This window comes from Poeciliopsis prolifica, unplaced genomic scaffold, assembly GCF_027474105.1.
Source record: "Poeciliopsis prolifica strain line A6 unplaced genomic scaffold, Auburn_PproV2 SCAFFOLD004, whole genome shotgun sequence".
In the NCBI taxonomy this organism is placed as follows: Eukaryota; Metazoa; Chordata; class Actinopteri; order Cyprinodontiformes; family Poeciliidae; genus Poeciliopsis; species Poeciliopsis prolifica.
The window spans coordinates 8,713,517-8,740,676 of record NW_026562379.1 but is presented as its reverse complement, the minus strand read 5'-3'; the positions used below and the strand labels follow the sequence as shown (position 1 = coordinate 8,740,676).

The following is a 27,160-nucleotide window of genomic DNA, read 5'->3' as shown; positions in this document are numbered from 1 at the left end:
TTTATTTTCCTCTGCATGAGAAAAGTGTAAATTACTGATGGTTTTATGTGAATCACTACACAAAATTTTATTGCATAACTACCATACTTTCCAGACTATAAGTCAAAGTTTTTTTCTTAGTTTGGTAGGGGGTGCGACTTATACTCCGGAGCGACTTATAGTCTGGAAAGTACGGTACTGTTTCAGAGACATTCTTATATGTGTCACAACCAAATACCAGGCCAGGGTGATTGGAATATATTCCATAGTTCCTCTACATTTGTTTGCAGGTGTTTGTTTTATTTAAATTAGGTTTTTATTAGATTAAAGTCCAGGGATATGGATGACCACTCCACAATCTTAATTTTCTAATGAGGCTTACTTATTATTGTGTTTGGGGGGGTGTTGTTTTGTTGAAACACTAATTTCAACATAATTGCATCATAAAGTAGCATTACAACATGGTAGAAAATATTTGGATGTACTCAAACCAATACATGATGGCTGGGGAGCAATCAATACATCTTACGCCATAGTATAAAAGACACCTCAGTGCTTTAGTGTCCTCAGAGTTTGCTGTGACTTGTATTCAGTGTTTATGAGTCATAAGAAAAATATTCAAAATAAAGAATTTTGCTGTCATCAGCCTGTAAAGCATTGCACCATTTCTTCTGTAAATCAGCCAATCAGTTCTTTGGCCATTTGTAACTTGTTTCTTTTTCCCAACAATGAAACTTTGGGGATAGGCTTCTTACTAATGGAGTCTAATTCACAACAGCAACCATGTGACTTTCTAAGTTGAATTTGAAACTTGCATTACCTGTAGTGCAAGTTAAAGGTAATGCATTTACCTTTAACTTGTAAAATTAAAGGAAACTTTTACAAGTTGAAGGTAATGCAATGCATTTCCAACAATACATTGTTGGAAATACACCAACAATGTATTTCCAGATCAGCACACTGACAAAGATGGAGCTTGTCTTGACTACATAATTCAATGCTTTTATATATATTAAAAAAAGTTCTCTCTTCTGTATAATCTTATGCTGTGACAAGGCAGGTTAGTATGACAAAACTTAGCAGGTAGGTCACATTAATCAATCAATCAAATTTTATTTGTATAGCACATTTCAGCAAGGCATTTCAAAGTGCTTTACATCATAAACACAAGAACACAAAGTCATGCAACATATAATAGACAATACATTGTTACATATTACATTTCAAATACAATTCTAAACAGGTGTGTTTTTAGTTGCGATTTAAAAGAAGTCAGGGTTTCCGCTGTTTTACAGTTGTCTGGAAGTTTGTTCCAAAGTTTTGGTGCATAGATGCTGAAAGCTGCTTCTCCTCTCTTGGTTCTGGTTCTGGGGATGCAGAGCAGACCAGAACCAGAACCAAGAGAGGAGAAGCAGCTTTCAGATCTTTGATGTATTGTGGTGCTAAACCGTTCAGTGATTTATAAACTAACAACAGTTAACAACAGTTTATGAAGATAAGCAAGTTATCTTCATAAACCAGGGTCACCAGTGATTATTCCACAACTTGAATCAACTATAAATTACATAAATCAAATTGCGTTCTTTCAAACTGAACAGAAGCCAAAGCAAAACTAACCTGAAAAATAGTATGGAAATTAATTCTTAAGTGATTTTGGAAATCACCTAAGAATAGTGGGAACATTTTGTCTTTTTTTTTAAAGCATTTTTCTTATTTATTACATGAACATTGTTTAATTAAAACTGTTAAAAACACATGTACGAAAAGTTGTAAATAAAATGTATTTATGTGTTACTCCTGCTTTCCTTTTCACACAAACAATGTTGTTCCAAAAACAGAGTGAAGTCATAAGCTTGTAGAAACAGATTAAATCTGCTTTTTGATCATCAACTTTCATACGGAAAACCTCAGAGCCCCAGAGCTTCTCTCTCATGCTGCAACCCAACAGTGTATTTCCAGCTTCAACACACTCTGACACAGATGGAGCTGAAAGGGCAAAAAAGGGATGAAAGCATTCACAAATTCTTTTTGCACCTGAATAGCCTTCTATTTTTAACACACAACACTGTTGTAATGTGCATCACCTGTCTGAGCTTTAATCCATGATGCAGCCTTCATAGCCAGAAGCTCCCATTCCTCCTTTGCATCCATCTTAAAACCATGAAGCCAAATCAGAGCCAGAATGGAGGCCCACACTTCATTGTTGACCTAATTAACAGAAATGAGACACACAAAACCATATCATGCCAAAGGTTGCTTGATGGATTGCAGGTATTTTCATTAGATCCCATTACTGTCACTTAATTTTATTACTATTTATTACTGTGGACAAATAAAAAGAAAAAAAATACTTATGTTACTCTGTAGTTTGCTGGCTATTTTCAGTTTGGTGGTTATTTTTTAAGTCTCACGTCATGATGTCTATGAAAGAATTTTTTTTTTTTATGTGTGCTCAGTTGATTAACTCCATATTAACTCTTTGTTTACAGCTCAACACTAAAACATGGTGGTTGACTCAGTTGTCTCACAGGGTTCTCGGTTCAAATCCCTGGAGACTTTCTGTGTTGAGTTTCTATGTTCTCCATCAGTTTTCTTTGTCTCTCTTGATACTCCAACATCTCCCACAATGCAAATACATGGATGGTAAGACAAATGGCCTTCAAGTTGTTCTCAGGTCTGAGTGAATGTTTGTTTTTCCTGCATTTTATTCATTACCTCTTCAAATTAACATAAATGTCTGTACTTGCAACCATAAACATTAAGTAAGTTTTAAAAATTGATGAGCAGACTGAAGATTATTTGTACTACCTTTAATTTTACTTAAAATTTTCTTTATTTAGGAATTCTTAAAATAAAATGTGTCTTATATTAAATATTAGCTTAGAACCCACCGACTGTGGCTTTGCCTTTTCCACTTGCTCGCTGGTCTTTCCCAGCACAGCAGCCAGATTTGCATCAAGCATCCAGCAGCCAGATGCCTTCTGCAGGGACACCAGCTGCAGCAGAGCATCTTTACTGGGTACCACAGCTTCTGGCTCACTAGATTCTTCATCAGAGCTTTCTTGTAGCCCATGTGGAGGCAAACCAGCTGTGGCAAAACGAAAGAGTACACTTGACTGGTGTCGGTCAATGAAACCCAAGCTATTATTATTATAGTAAATTCCACTCACAGGTAATTATCAAAACAAATCATTTTAATACTGTTGCCGAATATTGTACTAATACAAGCTGTTAGTTCAGTAACTAAAAACACATTGTACATCAAAAAGTAGAAATGAGGATGATGAAAATCTACCCAACATGCCAAATGTGTATATTACGGGCGTGTAGAACCTGCTTAAATGGCACTTAAAAAATATATATATTCTGTCAAATTGTTCTTGTTTACAGTCAAAGTTATTCCACATGATTTGTCTCTCCAATACTCTTATCCACCAAGTCGGGGTACAGGATGTGCTGAATCCACTCTGAAATGCTGCTCTCATCATTTTTTCTGACTTACACATGGAAAATTAATCATATTACATCATCTCTTAAATCCCTGCATGGGCTTCCTGTTTTGTTAAAGAAAAGGATTTAAAATTTTATTGGTTGACATCCTAAATACGGTAGAGTTTCTGGTCAGCTGTCACTCTCCTGCACCTCCCTGTGTCTCCCTACAACAATGGTTAGCATAGCTGGTATGGAAAGTGGATGAATAAATGGGGTTATCCAAGTATACTCACATGAATCTGGAAGGTCGTTGATATACATATTGTCATCATCTGAAAAATCATCACAGACAGAATCCATGTTTGCTGAAGACAATTTTAAATTGAGCACCAGAGGTAGACCTCTTAAAAAAACAACAAATACAATAGCAATAAAAAACAGCATATAGATAAATATCCCTGGATGCATCTGTTCATATAGCCATGTTCCAGAAAATAGGTTGTTTGTTACTATGAAAAAAAATTCTGACACTAAACTAAAAATGAAAATGACAACCAACTAAACAGCTGCTCATTTCACTGAGGACTCTAAGTTTAACATTCAGCAATTCAAAGTTCAGTCTGACAGCATATAAAGACTTATTTTCAGAAAGAACTCTCTTGAAGGTTCCTAAAAAAGTGGAGGTGAAGAATATATTAGAATGTAATGAAAAGGAGGTTTTTCATTACACACTGTATAGATGTTACTACCACAAAATGAAATGTCATATTTCTGACACAAAATTCTGTAATAACATCACTAGAATGATATACTGTGAATTTAGCTTATTAAGAATTTATTTTAACATTTGATCCTAAATCCCCTTTTCTGCTCATGATCATTCATGCTTTTGTATTCTACCTCATAACAACAAAGGAAAAGGGGAAAAGTTATATTGCAACTGGTTTGTTACAGTTGCTCTATTAAGACCTGTCATGCAATCCGGTAATCTGAATTTATATTGCTTTTATATTCTGTGCAGAGCAAAGAGAAAAATTACATTTATCAATAAAGACGTGGCGCCAAAGCCCTTTCGGACAGTCATGTGAGCAAACTTAACAAAGCTGGTATAGACAATGAATGAATAATGCACTTACATGAATCTGGCAATATGTTTAAATAATCCTGCTCTTCTTCAGAAGAATCATGGGAAGGACAGCATGCAATGTCTGAAGAAAAAAATTAATGGATCATTAGATCTGATTAGATCTAATGACAATCAATGGATGAATAATGCACTTACCTGAATCTGGCATGTTTAAACAATCCAGATCTGATCCAGAAGAATCACTGAAAGAATATTCTGCAATGTTTGAAGAAAAAAAAAATTAATGGATCATTAGAGATAATCAGACAATCAAAAAAAATGCATCATTTCATTAAGTTATACACCAGAAAGCAGAGTCTCAGAAAGTTGGCTTCCAAACCATTACCAAAATCATTACTCTTTACTGCAGCTAATGTGCGTTTCTCAGAGGTATTGAGAAATCCACTTTTGGGCTGTGAAGCCCACTTTCACAGCCTGTCACAAAAATGACAGGGTAAATACTTTCTCTAAATTGCCCCCCAGTTATAAGCATATATGCTTGCATGGTTAACTGTCCATCGTGTCTCTGTGGTGTTCTGTGATTCACTGGTGATCCCTCTCTCATGCATGGAAAATCTAGTGTAAACAATGGGTGAATAAATGTGGCTATAAAAGTACATTTACCTGGCAGCATTCCTTCATAATGACAATCGTCGTCAAGAGAATGTATGCTTGCTGAAGAAAAATGTCAAACAAGCATTAGTGGTCGACATCCAAGAAAAAAAAAAAAAAATCAGTGTACAAGTAAATCTCATGGTATGCAGCAATTTATGAGGACACAAGATACAAAAGAAACTATTTTTTTTGCCATGAAAAAATCTGAAATTAAATTTCTTGAAAATCTTCCTGAACTTTGATTTTACCCTTGCCAAAAAATGTTAAGATATTTCACTATTAATATGCACAAACATAACTCGGTAAAGCTTTTTCAGTAGAAAGTGCAATACATGCTACTGATTTGAAGGATATGATTAAAGTACACTGTGAATAATGTGCCTGTGCAGGAAATCTGGACATACTGTATATTTGTGCTAACTTACAAACAAGATAAGTGGGACACTATTATTGATGGAAAACATATCCAACTATATTGTGATGGTATTTTTCAATTGCAGTGATTACTTGTTGATGGAGCTGTTTCTCATTAGTTTTACTTACCACCAAGATCTGAATGACAGAGGCTTCCTCTGAACGCTGAGAAATTATACACACTCCCCAAATATAAACCTGAACCTATATAAAAAAGAAAGAAAGTAGTATTATTATGTTATATCATCCAAATAATTGTTTTCAGACAGTTCTATATTATTTTGGTGAATACATCGGTGATGTGTGTGCTTTACAGACTCATGCGTTCGATTCACTTTGCTGTTTTATTGGCTTTATCTGTATATTAAATACATTGTTTCTTTTGGGTTTTTTTTCTCCTGTTCATTTTTTTATTTATTTTTTTAAACCACCAACACAATCCTATGACAATAGTCATTAAAAGAATTTGGTGAATACATCGGTGATGTATTTGGATTGATTCAGATTGTGTCAGAATACGGTCTAATCTCTAAGGCCAAATATTTTCCTATTTCCTATCCACTAATTAGATGTGGATATCATAATACTAGATTTTATGAGTCTTAATTTGCTAAATGGTTAAAATGAAAAAGGGGAAAAAATAAGTGACTCACTTCCACAGAAAGGTGTTGGGATATTTCTGCGCACCAGAGGTCCTTGAACCGACTCGCCGTTGTCCTTAACAGCTATGAAGGCAGTGAAGGAACTGCACACTCCTGATTGGACACTGAACTCCACCAACTTCTTCTTCATTTCATCATCTTGCTGTCTTCCTTGTATCCTTTTTTCAGACTCCAGAGTACAAATCACTGTACGAGCAGCCAACTTGTGGACTGTTAATCTGGAGACAGGATGGAGAAATACCTAAATATGGAGTTGAATTTCTTTCAACATAAGCATCAAGTTCACTCTCAGTCACCTTTCCCTATTTTTTCCGAGTGTTGTTGAATTTGTCTCAAGTTTGCTTTTTCATTCACAAAAACACCACAGTGCTAAGCCAGAAACTTGCCCTCTATGCACTGCTTGGGGAACTCCAGAGTAATAAATAGTCTGATTGATCAACAAGAAGTTGAGTTTTTTGAACATAATATTTGTTGGTCATTCTAGGCTCCACACACCACTTTTGCTAATTTTCTTTCATTGAAGGAACTTCAAATGTCCCAAATGCTAGATGATTACATGGGGAATCAGGACATCCATTCCCCCTACAAAATTACATAGAGTAATTATAAAGAGATACTAGTTTTTATAAATAAGATTTTCATTTCCTGTTACAAAGGACAAAAGACTTTAAATGACAATGTTTGTGAGCAAGATGGAAACATTAAAACACTACCTGGTTTCTGTGAAAATTCTGTGACAATTGCAATAGTTATTGCCTTAAAACAATGATCTAAGCAGTCTTACCCAGAATCCTCTGCAGGTTTGAGATTGAAGTGCAGCTGGCTCTGAGATGGATGACCTGCCAGGCTGTACTTCACTGTCACATTGCCATCTGTTTCCTCTGAACTCTGAGAAATTATTGTATTTATAGGGAAAAATGCCTTTGAAATGTTTTAAATATCACCAATTCAGACATGCTGATGCTTAAGCAGGAAAGAAACAGTTGTGACCCTACCTGTCCAGTGAGTTGAGCATAAATCAGTGACCTCTCACCCTGAAAAATAGCTGTAATGGGTGGAGAGAGAACAGTGGCGGACACTCCCTTTGGTAAATCCCAAGAGACAGAAATGTCCTCCACAACTGCTGCAGTGCAAACCTGAGTGACTGCATCACCTGTGGTTCAAACAATAGTTGTGAAATTATTTACTTTTACTATAATCACATTTTAATTTTTTACAGTTTTTTTTTTGTTTGTTTTTACCTTTGGTTGCATCCTATCAGCCCCAGTGATGAACTGAGCGTGACCTCTTCCCTCTTTGGCCATCTCGTTGATGAGAGCAGAGCTGGCTCCTTCTCCAATCCCAAAAGAGAAACACCTAAGATACAAAAGTTTGATTTCAAACTCACAATAACATCAGAACATGAAGCAGACTGGGAATCTGTAGGTTTATGGTTTCACCTATGGGAGCCTGCATTCTTCTTAACAAGATCAGTAACTTCTTTGGTGTTTCCCACCTCTCCATCAGTGAAGACAAACAACTGAGGGAGGAGACGTAAGTGAGCTTCGGAGAAAACAAGTTTGTCTAACATTCCAGAAATGGGTGCAGCAGTAGGAGTTATTGTGGTGAACAATCACATTGTTCATTTCACATAGATGTGATAAAGCTGATTATTTGCTGGTGCAACTTCTAGAGCTGTTGCAATATCAGTGTGTATAGCTGACCTGTCGAGGATGTTTGGGAATGCAGGCTTGGCTGTAAATGTGCTGGAGAGGTTGAAGAATCGCCGTTCCTCCAAGATCAGACTCCATCTTTTCAACCTTATTCAGAGCCTCCTCCATGGTCTTCTCACTGTACTCCACACTCTTACTGCCATTAAGAACAATACAACAAATAAAATATATATATATATATATATATATATATATATATATTATATATATATATATATATATATATATATATATATATATATAATTCCCTTCTCACCCACCGCGGGTGGTTCTTATCCTCTGAGCTCGGGTCCTCTACCAGAGACCTGGGAGCTTGAGGGTTCTGCGCAGTATCTTGGCTGTGCCAAGGACTGCACATTTCTGGACTGAGATGTCTGATGTTGTTCCTGGGATCTGTTGTAGCCACTGCTCCAGTTTGGGGGTTACTGCCCCGAGGGCCCCGATGACCACAGGCACCACTGTGGTCTTCACCTTCCAGGCCCTCTCCAGTTCCTCCCTGAGGCCCTGGTATTTCTCTAGTTTCTCGTGCTCCTTTTTCCTGATGTTGCAATCACTTGGTATTGCTACATCTACCACAACGGCTTTCCTCTGATGTTTATCCACTACGACAAATGGTTGGTTCGCCATTACCATTTTGTCTGTCTGGATCTGGAAGTCCCACAGGATCTTAGCTCTGGCGTTCTCCACCACCTTTGGGGGTGTTTCCCACTTTGATCTTGGGGTTTCCAGTCCATATTCTGCACAGATGTTTCTGTACACTATGCCTGCCACTTGGTTATGTCGCTCCATGTACGCTTTCCCTGCCAGTATCTTGCACCCTGCTGTGATGTGCTGGACTGTCTCAGGGGCCTCCTTGCACAACCTACACCTTGGGTCTTGTCTGGTGTGGTAGATCTGGGCCTCTATTGCTCTGGTGTTTAGGGCCTGTTCCTGGGCTGCCAGGATGAGGGCCTCTGTGCTGTCCTTGAGTCCAGCTTTTTCCAGCCATTGGTAGGATTTGCTGATATCAGCCACTTGGGTTATTTGCTGGTGGTACATCCCATGTAGGGGTTTGTCCTCCCATGATGGTATCTCTGGCACCTCAACCTCCGTTCCCTGTTGTCTGAGACATTCACTGATCACATTGTCTGTTGAGGCTTTGTCCCTGATGTATTTATGGATCTTAGTTGTTTCGTCCTGGACAGTGGTTCTCACACTCACTAGTCCTCTGCTCCTTCCTTGCGGCTCGTGTACAGTCTCAGGGTGCTGGATTTGGGATGGAACCCTCCATGCATGGTTAGTAGCTTTCTGGTCTTAATATCTGTGGCTTTTATCTCCTCCTTTGGCCAGCTAATTATTCCAGCAGGGTATCTGATTACTGGCAAGGCATAGCTGTTTATCGCACGGATTTTGTTCTTGCCATTGAGCTGGCTTCTCAGGACTTGCCTTATTCGTTGGAGGTATTTAGCTGTGGCTCCTTTCCTTGTGACCTCATCGAGGTTGCCATTTGCTTGTGGTATACCTAGGTACTTGTAACTGTCCTCTATGTCTGCTATTGTTCCTTGTGGGAGTGAGACTCCTTCTGTGTGGATGACCTTCCCCCTCTTTGTGATCAGCCGACCACACTTCTCTAGTCCGAATGACATCCCAATGTCAGTGCTGTAGATCCTGGTGGTGTGGATCAGTGAGTCGATGTCTCGCTCACTCTTGGCGTACAGCTTGATGTCATCCATGTAGAGTAGGTGACTGATATTGGCCCCATTTTTGAGTCGGTATCCGTAGCCAGTCTTGTTGATAATTTGGCTGAGGGGGTTCAGGCCTATGCAGAACAGTAGCGGGGACAGAGCATCTCCTTGGTATATGCCACATTTGATGGACACTTGTGCAAGTGGTTTGCAGTTGGCTTCAAGGGTGGTTTTCCACAGCTTCATCGAGTTTGCAATGAAGGCTCTCAGAGTCCTGTTGATGTTATACATCTCTAAGCATTCAATGATCCAAGTATGCGGCATTGAGTCATAGGCTTTCTTGTAATCAATCCAAGCCATGCACAGGTTGGTGTGTCGGGTTTTGCAGTCTCGGGCAACTGTGCGGTCTACGAGGAGTTGGTGTTTGGCTCCTCTGCTATTTACACCGATACCCTTCTGTGCCTTCTGTGCCGTGCTCATGTGTTTATCCATGTGTTTGCTTATCTTGGCCGCTATGATGCCTGACATGAGCTTCCAGGTTGTGGAGAGGCAGGTTATTGGTCGGTAGTTGGGTGGGACTGGACCCTTTGATGGATCCTTCTGGATTAGGATTGTCCGCCCTTCAGTTAACCATTCAGGGTGAGTCCCACTTTGTAGCAGCTGGTTCATTTGGGCTGCCATTCGCTCATGGAGAGCAGTGAGTTTCTTTAGCCAGTAGGCATGGATCATGTCAGGCCCTGGTGCTGTCCAGTTTTTCATACCTGAGACTCTTTCTTGGACATCTGTCACAGTGATGGTTACCGGGGCTTGCTCAGGGAGGTTGCTGTGGTCCTCTCGTAGAGAGATCAGCCACTGTGCATTGCTGTTGTGGGACGCCTCCCTTTCCCATATGCCTTTCCAGTATTGTTCCGTCTCCAGCCTTGGTGGGTCTGCTCTGTTGTTATTGTTACCCTGCCATTGAGAGTACACCTTAGCTGGTTGAGTGGAGAAGAGCCGGTTAATCCTTCTGGATTCATTCTCCCTTGTGTATCTCTTTAGGCGGCTGGACAAGGCTTGGAGCCTCTGTTTGGCAGTCTCGAGTGCTTCAGGTATGGGCATCTGCCTGTACTTTCTGGGTACTGGTCTTTTCATTGCACCCTTGTGGAGCTCTGACAGTTGGCTCACTTCCCTCCTTGTTACCTTGATTTTAGCCTCTAACCGTCTTTTCCATGGTGGGTATTGGATCTCATGGTTGCTCTTATAGCCAAGTATCTCAAGGATCACTGATGCTGAGTTGTAGATCAGCTCATTGGTTTCTGTTATGGTGTTGGTAGGGATCGTTCTCAATGCTGCATTCACATTCTCAATGAGACTTTCAGATGGTACTTCACTCAGCCGTTGTAATTGGCGCCGGGGAGGCCTGGTTGTCATTCGGGTCATGATTCTCTCTCTCAGGTCAGCAGCTGTCTCGTTCAGCTCTGTTTCGCTCATGTATCCCCTCACTGGGTGGGGACTTGTAGTTAAGTCCCCACAGTCCTGACATCCGGGTTCCTCCCTTTTGCCGTAGCATTTGTGTTGTATCTCGTCAATCTCAAGTTGTGATAGCAGTTGCCGTTTGCAGATGTTGGAACACTGAGCTACTAGTTGTTTAGCGCTTAGTGTTGACTGGGGATGTCGAAGTAACCATTCCTTCCCCAGTCTTTGCATGTAACCTCTCTCACTAGGGTTACTTGAGTAGTAGCATTCCAACAGATCCACATTTTCATCTCTCGCCCATTTCCGTCTTGTTCCAGTAGCCCATTTGTCATCAAGGTGCTCTGGTTCCCCAACACCTGACGCAGACCTTGTTTGGCCGGGCGACGTCTGAGCCGGCATGTTATGCAACTTAGTATCTCTCATGGTATGAGGTAGGCAGTAGCTTGAAGGGTCTTGCCTAAGGACCCAGACTGGATTCGAACCCTGCCCTCTCGGGTGATATACTGATGCCTTATGTATTGAGCTATCCAGCTATATATATATATATATATATATATATATATATATATATATATATATATATATATATATATATATATATAGTGTTTCTTTTCATTTTGTTCAGTATATATTATATATATATATATATATATATATATATATATATATATATATATATATATATATATATATATATATATATATATATATATATATATATATATATATATATATATATATATATACTGAACAAAATGAAAAGAAACACTTTTAAATGAGCTCCTGAGTAGAAATTAAGGAAAGTTAGGGACTAGTAAATATTTTCTTTATTGAGTGGTTGTCGGTGAAGGAAAGGCTTAGATGACACTTACGGGAAAATGTGCTCAAAGGAAGAACCAAAACTGTAAATGTTGAAGTAGCAGCCCATTGGTAAACTCTTCAACAGCAGCAGCAAAGTGTCCTAAATAAAGACAAGATGTCAGGAGCTGTAAGGGTTTGTTTAGGTTTTTTTTACATCAGGAGTGCCAATTACTTTATGACAAAGATAATGGTGGGAAGTCTCTGAAAATGAACCTTTATAAAGAAAGTCTGAACAGAGAAAATAACTGCTTGGTTAAAAGTCTATAGAATACCAAGTGACAAAATTGCTAGATTTCTGGTTCTGACAATGGTACTCGCAAAGAAAGCATTTTTAAGACAATTGTTTCAGTATCGCAAAAACCTGATTTTTGTTTTAATCCTTCTCAGATAAGGAAAGTTTTCCTTTTAAATGGATATCTTACTCTAATTAATCAAACTTAAGACATTTTCTGTATTAAATAAAATGAAGAGTCATCAACTCCACACAGAAATGTAGCTGCATGAGGAAACCAGTACCCTGATGAACCAGTTGAATTGCATTTAATAGCTTTTGGGGTGACAATTAAGGGGTAAGAAAAAACCCTCAAACATTCCTTTAAAACACAAATAAATACCCGTGCACTGCTAATGCGAGTTTCTTGCGGTGTGTTGTGGTTCATGGCGCAGCCCATACTTCCTGATCGATCCACCAAGAACACAAACTCTCCACAGGTGGCGAGTGACGACATCACTGACTGGGGGAACTCAGGGTAAAGGCTAACCATCACCACTGGATCACCCATCAGAGAGCCTGCATGTTGGAGAAGGAAAAAATTAAAAAATACATAAACCTTCTCATATTCCAACAATTAATAATCAGTAACACCTCAAGTAATTGGTTCTCACCAGGTTTGGCAGAGGCCTGTCCTGCCTCCACTATAGCAGAGGGCTGGTGGGCGTCTTTGTAATAAATCAGTAGCTCAATGTCTCTGTCAAACTTGTGTCCTCCACCCAATTTAATCTATAATTCAAAAACAGAAATAAAAAAAAACGAAAGTGAATTATCTTGTTTGTAATAACTACCTCCAGCAGTAACATCAACTCTTTACCCACCATCGCCTGAGTTTGATCAGCGTTGAGGTACTGAAGAGGCTCCAGAGAACAACTGGACTCTATTTTAGAGATTGGACGAGAAGAGGACACTCGGGCAGAAAAGGACAGACTGTAGGGCACCAGAGAGGCTGGAACTGAGGTCACTTGGACACTGGAACCTTCACTACCTGGAAACAACATGAGAGAAAACTGGGAGTCACTTAGTTTGTAATTAAAATGTATATTTGTGCATCCATCTATCAGCTGGTTTTCCTACCCTGAGGTTGGTATCGAGGGTTGAGCACAGCAGGCAGACAGAACCTCAACCCATCATCAGCCTGCACAGCCAGCTCAGTGACGTACTCCAGCCTGATGGAGGCGCTCTCTCCTGGAGGCAGACTGCCCACTTTCATGGAGAAGATATCTGGACTCTCGTCACTCTCCTCCAACAGGAAGGCCTGCTGACCGGAGCTCAGGGCATCATCATACTCCTCCTGAGCCTGCAGTCCACATGAAACATGTCAGCAATGTTCACTTTATTGTGTTTCAGCTTCTTCATAAAGAAGACATCTTTGTTCCAGCTCACCTGCTGTTTCTCCTTCACCTCAGCTACAATGTGTGTTTTTCCAATCTGAGCACTGAAATGACACACGGCAGCATCTCCAGGCAGAGGGAAGACAAACACAGCCTCTAGAGGTTTGTCCTCCTTGTTCTCATAGTTCAGAGTGGAGACCAGAGTAGCTACATGGTCCTTCACCTCCAGTTGAGCATCAATGCTCTTCAGAGGAACTGTCAGAGAGAAACAGAGCTGAAACCCATGAAGGCTTCTTTGTTGAATTTTACATACTTTAACCCCCAACAATTTTTTATTTCAGTGGTGCTTCAGTACAGCGAGATTGTATTTGAACAAAAGACGAAGGGAGAGAGCAGTGGCAGGCTGAGGAAAGAGAGCATGCAGGAGTGGTAAAGGGCCGAGAGAAATATCACAGGGCACTAGAAAATTAATTTAACACTAAAGAATAATTAATAACCAATTAAGCCAGAGTAACAACAAATAACTAGACAAGAAATAAACAAAGATCTAATGGATCTAAAGAATACAGAAATGAACAAAACCCAAAACCAAATTTTAATTAAGTTAAATAACCAATTAAAAGTCCTATGCAGTTCAAAACAAAATTTGGAATAATGCCTGTTGGTGAAATGTCTAACCCTAAAATACAAAAGTATCTCAGGGGTCACATATATTTTAAAATGGTTAAGTAACACCACAAACACATTGTTCTTCATTATAATGTATACAAAAATGTCCTAATTACTTTTAGAAATTTATAGTGCTATATTATTTACTGAATATGAATTTGACAAAAGTATGATTTCTACCCTCCAAGGCTCTCTGAGGCTCTCTGATGACGCTCTCTGATGAGGCTCTCCGAGACTGGTGACCTTTACGTTTTCTGAACAGGCTGACGAATCGACCAAAGACACCATGACCCAAATTATGCGATCTAGATGCTAATATCAGACAAAGCATTTGATAAAAATTTTACATTTATAAAAATACTTCTGCACATTTGCACCAGCTTGTCTTTCTCCAAGCTTAAATCTTTTTTTTTTTTTTTGTCTTAAATCACACACTCTACATTTCAAAATTGTTTTCTTACTTGGTTCTCTCTGTTTTCCTAGCAGACCACAGCGATTCATCATTACACCTGTGCCACAAGAAGCTTGATGATGTTTTGCTGTAGGAAAAAATCTCACACAAAAAAATAAATAGGAAAAAAAACTGCATATGATTAGACAGGCACCATATAAATCCTTTTGTTTATCAATTTAGTTCTGATGAGGCTATAAACTTGTGAGTCTTGAGTGCAGCGAGAGAACAGAAAAGAAATAAACCCTGACAGCCTTACAAGAAGGCGAGGAAACCACAGCTTTCCACTAAGAGAAACAAAAAATGATTTTTTTCACTTTGAAACCCAAACATACCACTACTGTTGCATCCTGAACCGGATTCCCAAATTGTCAAAGAGGAGAAAAAAAAAGAGACATAAACAGAAAGCATGAGTTACCAAACAGAATAAAAGGATACCCTCTCTTTTTTCTTTATTAAATGACAGTAGGTGGGTGGAGCTGGAGGTTTGACCTATTTTTGAACCCATGATCAAAGCGGGTTCATATCAGTTTCCTTTTTCATAAACAGTTTCATCGAGGCCTGCACTCTTGATTAATTAACTCTTGACTAATTTTGCGAAGTTAAACAACAGAATCACATTTTAAGAGAAAACACATTTTTATGAGACTTTTCTTAATTTATTTGAGATATTGATCAAAGTATTGCTACTAAAATAAATATTGTTTATTTTAAAATAGTCAGTTAAAAATCTTTAAGAAAATATACAAAGTTAGACCAAAAATGTGGGCTTGACTGCATGCAAACCAGGTGACATGGAAGACTTTCTTAGAAATGCGGTGACTCAATTGGATTTGCTTTCAGGCCAAAGCACAGTTGTTTATGTTTGTGTTGGTCTAAGTGCTAGAAAGTGTGTCAGCTCAAATAAACACAGAAAAGAAGTGAAGGAAGATAATCAGTGAGGACAGATCTATGCCTGCACTCCTCCTGTCTGTGTTTCACTTGACTCACAGGGCAAACATTCAAATATCAAATATGTGCTTTTCTCCCAATTTTTAAGGGAGCTGCAGAAATTATATTATATATAATTACACTCACAAACTTGAAGCCACTAAAGAAAACCTCAGAGCCACAGTGTTTCTCTGCACTCTGCAACCCAACAGTGCACTTCCTGCTTCAACACAATCACTTAACGATTGCTGGGAAAATGTCTGAATTTCTAACAATACTGCTGCAGTGTTCACATGAATAACTTCCCATTTCTTAACCATCACTAAAAGATTCAGAAACTAAAAGTAAGAGGCATAAACACTTTCACACTTCTTTGTTGCTGTTTGGTTATAGGATGATGCATCATGTTTTTTAAGTAATCAGCTTTTAAATATGTTGTTTTTACTTCTTTTTCTCTGTAATTATTAGACCTGCCTCATAAAAACAGACTGAGGGGTTAGCTCCTATTGGAAAGTAGTTAAATTTTTGTACAGGCTCTATGTAATCTGGAAACTGCTTGAGTCAAGCTTTAATGTGAATCATTGCACAAATATGTTGTTGCACAACCATATTTCTGAAATGTTCTGCTCATTTGTGTTGTGACATGTCAACTGATTTTTCATTTTTCATAAAAAAAAAGTGTTCCTCTGCCAGAAAAATGAACAATGGACAACTGTGAAAAAGAAATGTTCTGAGTTTAGTAAAATATTCTGAAAAGTTCCTATGTCAAAAATATTTCTGCCTCTGTTGCTGGTCCTCTGAAGAGCATTGATGCTCAGCTGGAGGTGAAGAACCATGTAGCTCAGAAAATTTGAATATCACATTAAATCAATCCAAAACAAATATCTTAAGCACAAATGTCAGGTTTCTCAATACTAGGGCCTCCTGTTGCTCTTGCATGAATTACTTTATTAGTGCTCCTTGACATAGAGGTGATCAGCCTGTTTATGAAAAAGGAAATTGATATGAACCTGCTTTGATCATGGGTTTGAAAATAGGTCAAACCTCCAGCTCCACCCACCTGCTGTCCTTTAATTAAAAAAAAGTAAGTATAAATGGGAACATAGGACAATCTCCTTAAGGAAAACAATACATGAAGTGCTCTATGAATTACAGCAAGTATTCTTACACCTCCTGAAGTTCCTGGTGTTTTTGAGAAAATGATTAGCATCAACTGTTACAATTGAAATCTGCAACTCCTGGCTTACAGAAACCATATAGCGGTTGATCTGAGTTGACTGTCAAGACAGACATAAAAGTATCTCGACAAGAAAACTAGATACATTAAAAAACAGGTGAACAGGAAACCATCACTGTCAGCCGATTTCCAGTAAAGTCTGGGGTTTAGCAGACTCCACCTCCCTCACTCACAACATCTGAAATCCTTTTTTTTTTGCACATAATGCAATAGTATTTGTGAGGTCCTTCTTCTCTTTTTTAAATCAACCAATCTTCCTGATGACTGATAAGAAAGACAAAAAGGATTATCCTTTTCTTTTTTGTCTTTAACAACTTAGACATCAGCTTTGTGAATCAATCAAAAATCTTGGTGAACAAGGAGAGAGGAAACATGTCTGGGAGTTAAAGTTTGACAAGCACTGTTTTTTTCATCTTGTGAGGAAAATTGAGAGTGATGGTTGGAGGGCATGGAGGGGGGTTGGGGTTTGCTGAGCCTGAACACCCCGGTTGGTAATATATGCAACCCTATTGTATTGAATCAATGCAGCATGGATTAATGGGGGCTAGAAGGAGCAGGAGGCTACAATGGGGAGGCTGCAAAATGAGATCTTTTCCCTCGTGGTAAGAAACAGTATGAAACAAAGTGAAGACCCAGCAGCACCATTCAGACTCTTATCCAAGGGCAACAAAGTTTTTTCAAAGTTGATATCTTGGTTGTCATTCCTTTGTTATTTTTCCTCTACCAGCTGCAAATAAGGACCCAAGGACAGACAAATTAGAGTTTTTTTTTCCTTCACAGGCAGATATTTGTGGTTCCACCCAGCAAAGGAATCATCTGCTTCACAGGTTGCGGTGTTGCCGTGTGCTCTCTGATTTGCTGTGTTTCTGTACCATTTCATCTCTCTAAAAAAGTTTGCTATCAAAAAAAAAAACCAGAACACTGCAACACATCCTTTCTGAACTAAGGTAAGACGGTTTAATTAAGCTCTGATACAGATGGTTCAGATTTGACAGACCCTCAAGATACTGCAGAAAAGAGATATTCATGTAGAGTGGAAGGAAAAATTTTGCGTATCTATAGTTAACACAGTAAAAGCAAAATGAAAAAAAAGTAGGATAGGAAGAAAAAAGAAGTGTGACCACATGCTAGTGTTTTATGCACTCAAGTCATCGGTTTGACACCTGCTGAATACAAACTGGTGGGACGGAGGGTGATGCTGTTTATTGGCCACATGCTTTGTTTCAGCGTCACTGGGAAACACTGAAACAAAGTATGTGACTGTGAGAACATCCCAGCGTATTGTGTTTGTTAAGAAAATTGAGAACAATAAGAAAAAAGTGAGAACAAGAGGCTGAGAACAAGAGGAGGAATGAGTGGAAGTGGGACAAGGAAGATGAAGACAGAAAAAGAAAACATCTTACTAAACAATATGGTTTGGTAATAATCAACATGTTGATGCAAACCCTGTTTTTGGTGTTTTTCTTCCAAACTGCAGATCCAGTCACTTTTTTGGAGAATGGATAATTTGCTGAGCATGAATTCTGAGCCTTGCGTCTAGACCTTCTTGCCTACAGACTCATTATGTCACAAGATAGAGGAACCTGCGGTAGACGTCAGAGACAGATGTTCTGGTCCTTGCTGCTATGTCTTCTGTTCCCGGTGTCACCAAGCATGGGGTTCTTTCCCAACTTCTGGTCCAGAGTTTTGATTCTGTCCTTTGACTCGTACACACACCAGTATATCACAGAACAGGCCATCATCAACGTTTCCCTGGAGGTCCTGAGGGAAACCACAAAACAGCATGACCTCCAAGGACAGAAAAATGTGAGGTTATGTTGACTTTGTTTATTTTCTGGATCGCATTGTGTTTAAATAAGAACAAATTGTGATAACAATATATCAGCTTACAAATCACCAGAAGGCACCAAATCTTTTTTTTTTTTGTGCTCAGATTTACCTTGGCCGTGGATTCTGCAGAGCCGTGAAAGACGTGGTGAACTCCAACGCAGACGTGGATTTTAAAAGTGCCACCAAAGGTGACCCGGTTTACCACTTTGACTCAGAAAGAATTGATGACTCTATTGCGAAGCTTCGGGAGGTCTGGACTCAGATTATTCTCTCAGTACGAGCCAAAGAGTACGTCAGAGCCCGTCACAGCTTGGGCCAGTTGTTCCATGCCTTACAGGTACAAACTGAACCTGGATCTGAGATCTGATAATAATTATAATACTGTCCTCCTCACAGTTTCTTTCTTTTTTCTTTTTTTTTTTGTTAATTGCTATTTATTCTTACCATTTGGAAAAATAAAAGTTTTTTTTTTTTCTTAATGGTGCAACATTTTTTTTATATCAGGATTTCTACAGTCATAGTAACTGGGTGGAGATGGGCAAAAAATCAATTTACCTGCATCTCCTGCAGCCAGATGAGCCTGCTTTTCCTTTGGCTAAAGGTAAATTGTTCAGATCTTCAATATGATAAAAATGTCACTGATATCAAGATAAATGTCTTTTATTAATACTTTTTGTAAATACCAATGTATGTTTTTTTTATTTATTCTGCACATATAATAGAATAAAATATAATTTACAATGAAAAATAGAAAACTACACATGGTAATGCAATTCTTCACTTCTTGAGGGTACACTCTATTGAATATATATAAAGACCATAGTAGAGTTCCTTCACAGCAGATGTTGCATTAAAAAGAGGCCCTAAATAATTATTTTAGAATAATGAGGGATAAAAACTTATCATTTGTGTTTCAAGTGTTTTAGATACATCTGAAAATGTGTTTGTTTGTTATGCTGGCAGAAGATACACCGACCTGTAAGGACTGCTTCACTCTTACCTGCACCAACAATCTCCTACCAACTCTGAAAAACTCAAACCTGCTCACCACTGGGTACACCAGCAGCTCTTTGCCCTTTAAGCCTAAAGGTAAATGTTCAGGCACCAGCAGCTCATTTTTTATTTATTTTTTATTCATTCTTTCTGCTCAGCTTGTGAACCTCAGCAGAACCAACCTTTCTCTTACAGGCAAATGCAGTCATGGAGGCATTTTTGACAAAAGTAGACATATGAGCGCCAGAGGGGGGATCAACAAAGACACCACCTCAGTAATGTTCTCCCCTCACCATTACCTGCATGTGGAGGCTGCAGGTTTGGCTGCCATAGCTACCGAGACTGCCCTGAGAGATCTTAAAGACACTGTGGGCCCCAAGGCCTTCCTCAAGTAAGTTTAGACTAATCCTATGAAATGCCACAAACCCCTAATACAGGTCTCTCAGTAATACTGTAGGAATCAATGAAAAACATCTGCTCACAGGCTTTTTAGCGTGAGGCAGGCTCCTGCTTTGGTGTTTGTCATGGACACCACAGGCAGCATGTTCGAGGAGATCACCGCCGCCCGACTCAGGGCTCACTCCATCATCCAGAGCCGAGCCAGCCGTGCAGAGCAGCCCGGCACCTTTCTGCTGGTGCCCTTCCATGACCCAGGTGACCCTACTTTCACTTATTGTTGACACCCTTCACTAGTAAATGGAGCTGTAGCACAGCAATTTATTCTTTCAAACAGTTCACTTCTTCATCTTTTCCTCAGCCTTACAGCATGACAAGTAGGCACGGTTTGTTTCAAAGGGGAAATGTAGAAGAACTTGTAATTTAAGTACGGTAGTTGTGTGTTGCAACAAAATACATCTAAACCTGTCCAAAGTGAGGAAGTTGGTGAGTGTGGTAAAAAGAAAAATCTCCAAGCTTCACAGTGAGAGAATTTCTGTGACATTTTCAATTTGGGATTAATTCTATGAAATAACAGAACAGACAGATTAGTTAATTTATTCTTTTTTATTTATTTATTTATTTATATAAATAAATAAATGTACCCCTGAAAAAAAAAAAATTAAAAAAAACATTATCAAGGTTGCTAATAGTTTTGAATAGCCATGTCTTTCATGCCTGTAAACCTAAGCACTTCTACTCTAATTGAATATTAATAGAAATCTTGTTTTGAGATGTTTAGAATATAAAAATCATGTCAAATATTCCAAATGGACAACTAAAAGCAAGGGAATGACTGAAAATGAAGAAAGTTTAATTTCTGATTACCTTATTTCAGTAAATTCAAGATAAAACACAAGTGTTGGACTGATCTGTCGCCACTTGCCTGGGTTTTATCAGCAAGGTTTTTCCATTTTCCTGTAAAAGATAAAAATGCATCATCCATCACAGGCCTTCTAGCTTCTAGTTGCAGCTTTTTATCCTGCAACAATCACCAGTTATCCTATTATTTTTCAAGGAAAAAGCCCAATCATGAAAGTAAATATTTGCCATAAAATTATCTTGCAAAAACCATGCAGCATACATGTCTTCATTATCTTGGGATAACACTTCTATTTTTTAAACTTCCGCAGAACAACAGATACAGAAACAAACATATTATGTAAAGTAATTTAGCATTTGGATTGCATTTGTTATAAAGTCTTGTCTTATAACTTTAATGTGATTATTTCCACAATAATATATTTCTTTAATTTTAAAGAATTTGGACCAGTTTATAAAGCTGATGATCCAAACCAGTTCATGCAGCACATGGAGGCCCTGATGGCTCTGGGAGGAGGAGATGAACCAGAAATGTGTTTTTCTGCCATTCAGGTAAATTTAGAAGCTAAAATATTCAGAGTAAAAAAAACACTTTAAAAAAATTCCTTGTTATTATAATGTGGAAGCACTATAGGTGAAATTGTGTTTATGGTGACAATCCATCCTAAAGGAATACAGTTAATCTTAATAATTAAAAAAAAAAACAGGTGAAGTCAGAAATGGATTTTATGTGCAATTTTCTTTGTAAGTCACTCTTTCATGAAGGACATGTAGATTCAGTAACAATTTGATAACACTAAACAAAAAAATTGTTTGTAGATCATGTTTGAGAACATTTCTGATACAGACCTGATGTGCAAAGCAGTAGCTGACCAACTATTCTCTAGTTTTCCTCTATCTCATGTGTGATAGTCATTGTATCTAAATCTTCTCTGTCCAATCTAACTGAGCTTGAGCTACTTGACGGAGAGGAAGTGCCGAGGAAATTGCTGCTAGAGAGAAAATTGCCAAGCAGCAACTGTTGCCTTTCTCAGCCAACATGTCAGCCTTTCACAGAAGTTTGATCTACCATAAATTTTCAAATTTAAACTCTGAATTATATTCATTTTATTTGTGCCAAACAGTGTGTCAGTAATAAGTAATGACTTTCAACAAGTCTGTGAAATACAGTTGGAGGTCTCCTTTTTATCCACACGACGGCAGTTTGCCATTGTCGCTTGATTGGTGGCTTTGTTTCTGCTCAACACTCAGTTGGCAGGCCTTGTGAAGAAGAAGTGAGTTCTGCACAAAACAGATAAAACATGTACATGCTAACGACCTGTATGTGTGTTCACAGCTGGCCCTCACTCACAGCCCACCAGAGTCTGAAATCTTTGTGTTCACTGACGCTTCTCCCAAAGACGCTTATCTCTTTGATGCTGTGAAGGCGCTCACGCTTGAAAAACGGAGCAAGGTGGGTTCAACTTTAAAGAAGAGACTTTTTAATATTTTCCCAGCAATGGAAGCGTTATAGAGATCAACAGCTAAGTAAATGTATTAACAACTAAAATATTTAACTCTTTATAAAATTAACGTTTGAACTGACTGTGTGTGAAAAAAAATCCATTATTATGAAATTTTCCTTTTTCTTCTTTTTTTTTTAAATAATTTAACCTTTTTGCTCAAAATTATTCTGCAGGCTTGACACCGTTTGAGACAATGTGAGTGTTTGAAATTAAATGGCTGTCCTTGGTAGCCAATAATGTTAGGAAAAATATAAAGCACTGGAGTGACTAATGTTTAATTTATTCCATATTTGCAGAACAGAAAACCTAGAAAATCCAAACAAAGACCAAAATAATAATCCATGATTATTAAATAATTTAAATATTTCAGTAGTTGTACATAAAATATATTTAAATAATCATGGAAATATTATAAATACTTATATTTGTAATGCAGCAAGTGCATTAAAATGTAATGCATTATAAAGTGCATTATATTTTTATGCACTTGCTGTGTAGGCCTCGAACAACAAGGCATACGCACAGAAATCACAAGCAGACTGCTACACAGGAAGAGGTATTTGTGGTCACCTTCGCGGTTGCTCTTTCTGCAGATAACATTTCTCCTCACTGAAGAGCAGACACCGAGAAAGAGTAGGAGGAAGAGGAGCAGTAAGAAACCTCTGTCCCCCAATCGTTTCTCTCTCTACTCCTCTCTGTCGGTTGTGTCAGGAGGAATGGCTGTGTTCACCTCTAACTCTGACATTCACAAGGTCTCCTCCATAGTGGAAGACAACACTGCTGTGGGCAAGGTAAATAGTTAACTCCATATTTTTTTTAAACATATCGCACTTTCAGTGTGTGAATCAAAGATGCATAGCAAACCACTCTCTTCTTCTCAGGTGACCCTCTTCCGTGCAAAAATTGATCCAGAGTTAATGTCTGTGCATTCCTTCAGAGTTGACAGTTCAGTAAAAAACATCATCCTACACATAACCGGCACCATGACTGAGTGCATCCTTACCAGTCCCTCAGGTAACGTTTGCACGGTTTCCAAAAATGCGTCATCCAATGCAATGTCAGGAGAATGTATCTGAATATGAAATTCTATATCAAAAAGCAAAAGTATTGTTTTCCTTCTCCTTCTGAGTTAAAAGTACACTCAGTTTACCATTACCTTCTTAGAATTCCTTTTGAATAAATAAATATGTAAAATGTTATTTATGTAGGACCTTTCAACCTATAGATCACAAAGAGTTGTCCACAAAAAACCATCAAAGCCATTAGACATTAAAAGCTATTGTAAAACTAGCTTTAAACTCAAAGGAGAGGGAGGCATATTGCAGAATTCTGTATTGCTGATGAGAAGGGTTTTAGTTTCCAGCGCTGTATGTGGCACAGACACCAGGCTGTGGTCACACAACCTTTGGGATCTGCTAGAAAGTCCCAGCATGCATTCTGGTGATTGGCCATTCAAAGCCTGAGATCCTAAAATGCACTCTGGAGTGGTTGAGGAGTCAATGAGGGGGATGAGTTGCAGTGCGATGTGACAAAACTTCTGTGATTTGGTCTGAAGTCTGGTTGCAGTGTTCTGTAATCTGTTGTCTTCTCAATTTTCAGACAAAAGACAATCTATATTGAGAGAGCAAGGCCATCTAGCAGATTTGGAGCACTTCCGGGGTTTGTATCGTATCACACTCTTGCCTCCTGTTCAGGTTGGTCAATGGAAGCTGCAAGCCAAGAGTGACAATCACCTAACCTTCACTGTGATAGGTAAACAAAAAAAAAAACAAAGAAACAACAAGGACGTGTATATATGTATAGTATATTTAATATGACCGGAAGTGAAAGATCAGTCTAAGAAATCTTTGTTTTCTGATTCATACTACCAGGTGACAGCGGTGTTGACTTCCTGTACTACTTTGCCACTGTGACTAACGATACACATGCAGGTCTGGCCAGAGTGGAGGGCAGTCCTGTGGCAGGTGAAGCATTGCTTATTTATTGGGTGTTAAGGTGTATCTTTAAAAATTCTGCTACTTTAATGTGTGCTTACTATATAATATTTATACATATTTCAGGTGCCCCAGCTTTCCTGGTGCTCACAGTGACAGGCCAATCTCAAAAGGGGTCGTTTTACGCGACCCTGGTTGGTGCTGAAGGAGAGAGTCTTCAGGAGGTGAAGTTGAATCAGTCTTCGTCTGCGCCCGCCCACGACTTGGAGGAGCTTGTGGGCTTTGTGGACCACGTCCCTGCAGTTCCCTTCAGTGTTCAACTTGCAGGCTTGGACAGCAGAGGGAACAAGCTGCAGAGAGTTTCCACAGAGAAGATTCAGCCCACTCGCGTTCAGATAAAAGTAAAAAAATAAATAAATAAATAAATATTTTTAATTGTTTTTGTTTGACCAGTCAAAGAAACATTCAAGATTATCAAAACTTGCCAAGATTCCATAATAAACACTAAAATAATCTTTTAATTGGAAGCCAATCTTGGGACCTTTTCTACCCATTACCAAATAAATGGACATGTAAATAAATGTGTCCAATTTTGTCCATTTACTGTAATTGAACTCGATCATTTTAATAGTTCACTCATCACTTTGTGCATCTTAATCTCCTCAGATGATGTCGACCCCCCAGCTCCTACCAGGCCACCGCACAGTGGTGATCTTCTCCATCTACAACCACGGTCCTGCTCAACTTTTTAATCTAACAGCTGATGATGACTGTGGTTATCTTCTGACGAGGGGGCCACACGGGTACGCAGACAGGAAAGAAATGAATCTGCTTTAAGGAGATTCTTTCACTCTATGTTAGAAATTGTCACTCACGTTAATGCAAGTGTGGACTTTTTTTTAACCAGGTTGTTTGTTGAGGAACAAGACTCTTTTGATGCAGAGGTGAGCCTCCTCACTCCCGCCACGGCTCAGGCTGGAGCGACTGTGACGCTCACGCTCACTGTTCACGCACTGAACTCACTAGAATCAAACTACGCAGTGACATTTTTAACTGTGGTCCCTTTGGTGAGCAAAAGAAAGTATTTCATTCATATTTTCAAGCTTTAGTACAGACTCCTCCTTCAGTGGTCATTGTCATTGCTGTCTGACAGGATGCTGACAGATCTCCACCGTCTTGCTCTGCTGTACGGATCCACTCTGACTGTTTGGCGGATTGCACCAAGTCCAGTTGGAGAGCGTCTCTGGTCGTGTCTGATGATGTGCCCTTTGGCCTCGCTGCCCTTCAAATGCAGAAAGGCAACGGTAATTTGACAGTTTTCCGCCACCCGCCGAGGGAGGACAGCTTTGAGGAGACCCTGCCCGACCTGGGGCATCAACACTCACACAAAAACAAAACAACCGGCCACCATAAGCATCACCACCACAGAGCCAGGTTACGGACAGGGGATCCCCCTCTGAATGTGTCTGAGTGGAGACTGGGTTCATCGCAGCCCCTGTGGGTCGTCTACAAGTCCAGCTGCTGTTCAGCTCATGCCGAGCTGCTGGTGTGGGACAAAGCTGGAAATATGAAGCGCTGCATTCTGACATCTGACCAGCAGAGGGTACAGAGTGACACCACCACAGAAACCAGTGGAAGTGGACGAGCAGCACTGACAGGCATCGTTTTCCTGCTGGTGGGCCTGCTGTGGTCTCCACTGATGTAGATCTATGTAATTACAAATGTTTTGCTGCTAACGTCATACAGAGAGAAAAGTATGACAGGAAGTGCACTTAATTCAAATAAATGCTGATAATGCTTTGATGTGAAACTACAAATAAGAAAATTTCCTAATAGGTTATGAAAAACAAATATTGTTAAAAGTAATAGATGGTACATTTTATTGAGAAAAGTGAAGGGTAGCACTGAAATGTTCAGAGCAGGAAGATGAAAACGGATAAATAATTTCAGCACCACTGATGAAGATGGTGATACAAGAATCCTTTGTTTGCGACAGCATGATCTCTCACCGCAAACTTTTAATAATATTTCATTTGAATAGAGTCCTTTAGTGGGAAGGAAAAACAATAGGTAATGATTTTAGAAAATTCCTGGTTTCACACTTATTGATGGTTCTCCTGTTCATTCTTTCAACGGCTGTGCTGTCAAGAACCCAATGATTACTGATCTTAACTGGCCTGGCAGGGTCTCAGAAACGCTCAGGTGTTTCAAAGAGCCGCACACTCCAAAAAGACCTCACACACCTTTAGGATGGAAACAGGTTCCTCATCAAAATTCACAAAGTGATATTTGACTTTCTGTGTGTTTTGTTAATATTGTTAAGGAGTGAAATTGGCTAATAAATACAAATCATCATGCGACACTGAAGATATGTATCATCAGTGTATTTATACAGATTTATACTCAAATCTGTCTGTGTATGTGGCATTCTCAACCAATCCAGTTCGTTCTTTGGTTGATGCAGATTTCTTGCATTTTGCAACAGTACATTTGACACGGCACATTTCGTTTTAATAAAAACATACCTTAGTGCAAACAGCCAAACAACATAATTATTAACTATTAACATGATTTCATCCCTCTGCAATATCCTTTCACATCACAAATTCTTTTTGAAGGCAAAACAGATCTACCCAACATTACAATAGGATTTATGAGTTCTCTATCTGCAATATAAAGTCATTGCTCCCAATCTCAATTGTGTCTACCTGTTGAAGTGTGTTGAAATGAATTAGCAATATTTTAAGCAGCACGTTTTACTCTTCCATTACTAATTTACAGTTTCACAGTTGTCCAGGGCTCTACAACAAGCTCCATAAACAAAACTTC

At 38.9% G+C, this 27,160-nt stretch overlaps 1 protein-coding gene and 1 pseudogene across 1 annotated transcript; one reads left to right on the top strand and one right to left on the bottom strand.

The window, feature by feature from the left end:
* Positions 1-1,067: 1,067 nt before the first annotated feature.
* LOC129359443 (von Willebrand factor A domain-containing protein 5A-like) lies at positions 1,068-15,044 on the bottom strand (annotated as a pseudogene).
* Positions 15,045-17,442: 2,398 nt separating this feature from the next.
* Positions 17,443-26,616, top strand: vwa7 (von Willebrand factor A domain containing 7). The gene is made up of 17 exons (XM_055028355.1): positions 17,443-17,759; positions 18,290-18,618; positions 18,746-18,979; positions 19,147-19,243; positions 19,606-19,731; positions 19,831-20,026; positions 20,120-20,289; positions 21,332-21,444; positions 22,229-22,345; positions 22,991-23,188; positions 23,279-23,411; positions 23,997-24,149; positions 24,269-24,361; positions 24,458-24,732; positions 24,998-25,134; positions 25,239-25,398; positions 25,485-26,616. Exons 2-17 carry the CDS (start codon positions 18,376-18,378, stop codon positions 26,034-26,036), a joined length of 2,997 nt encoding a protein of 998 aa, XP_054884330.1. The 5' UTR covers positions 17,443-17,759; positions 18,290-18,375; the 3' UTR covers positions 26,037-26,616.
* The last annotated feature ends 544 nt before the right edge of the window (positions 26,617-27,160 follow it).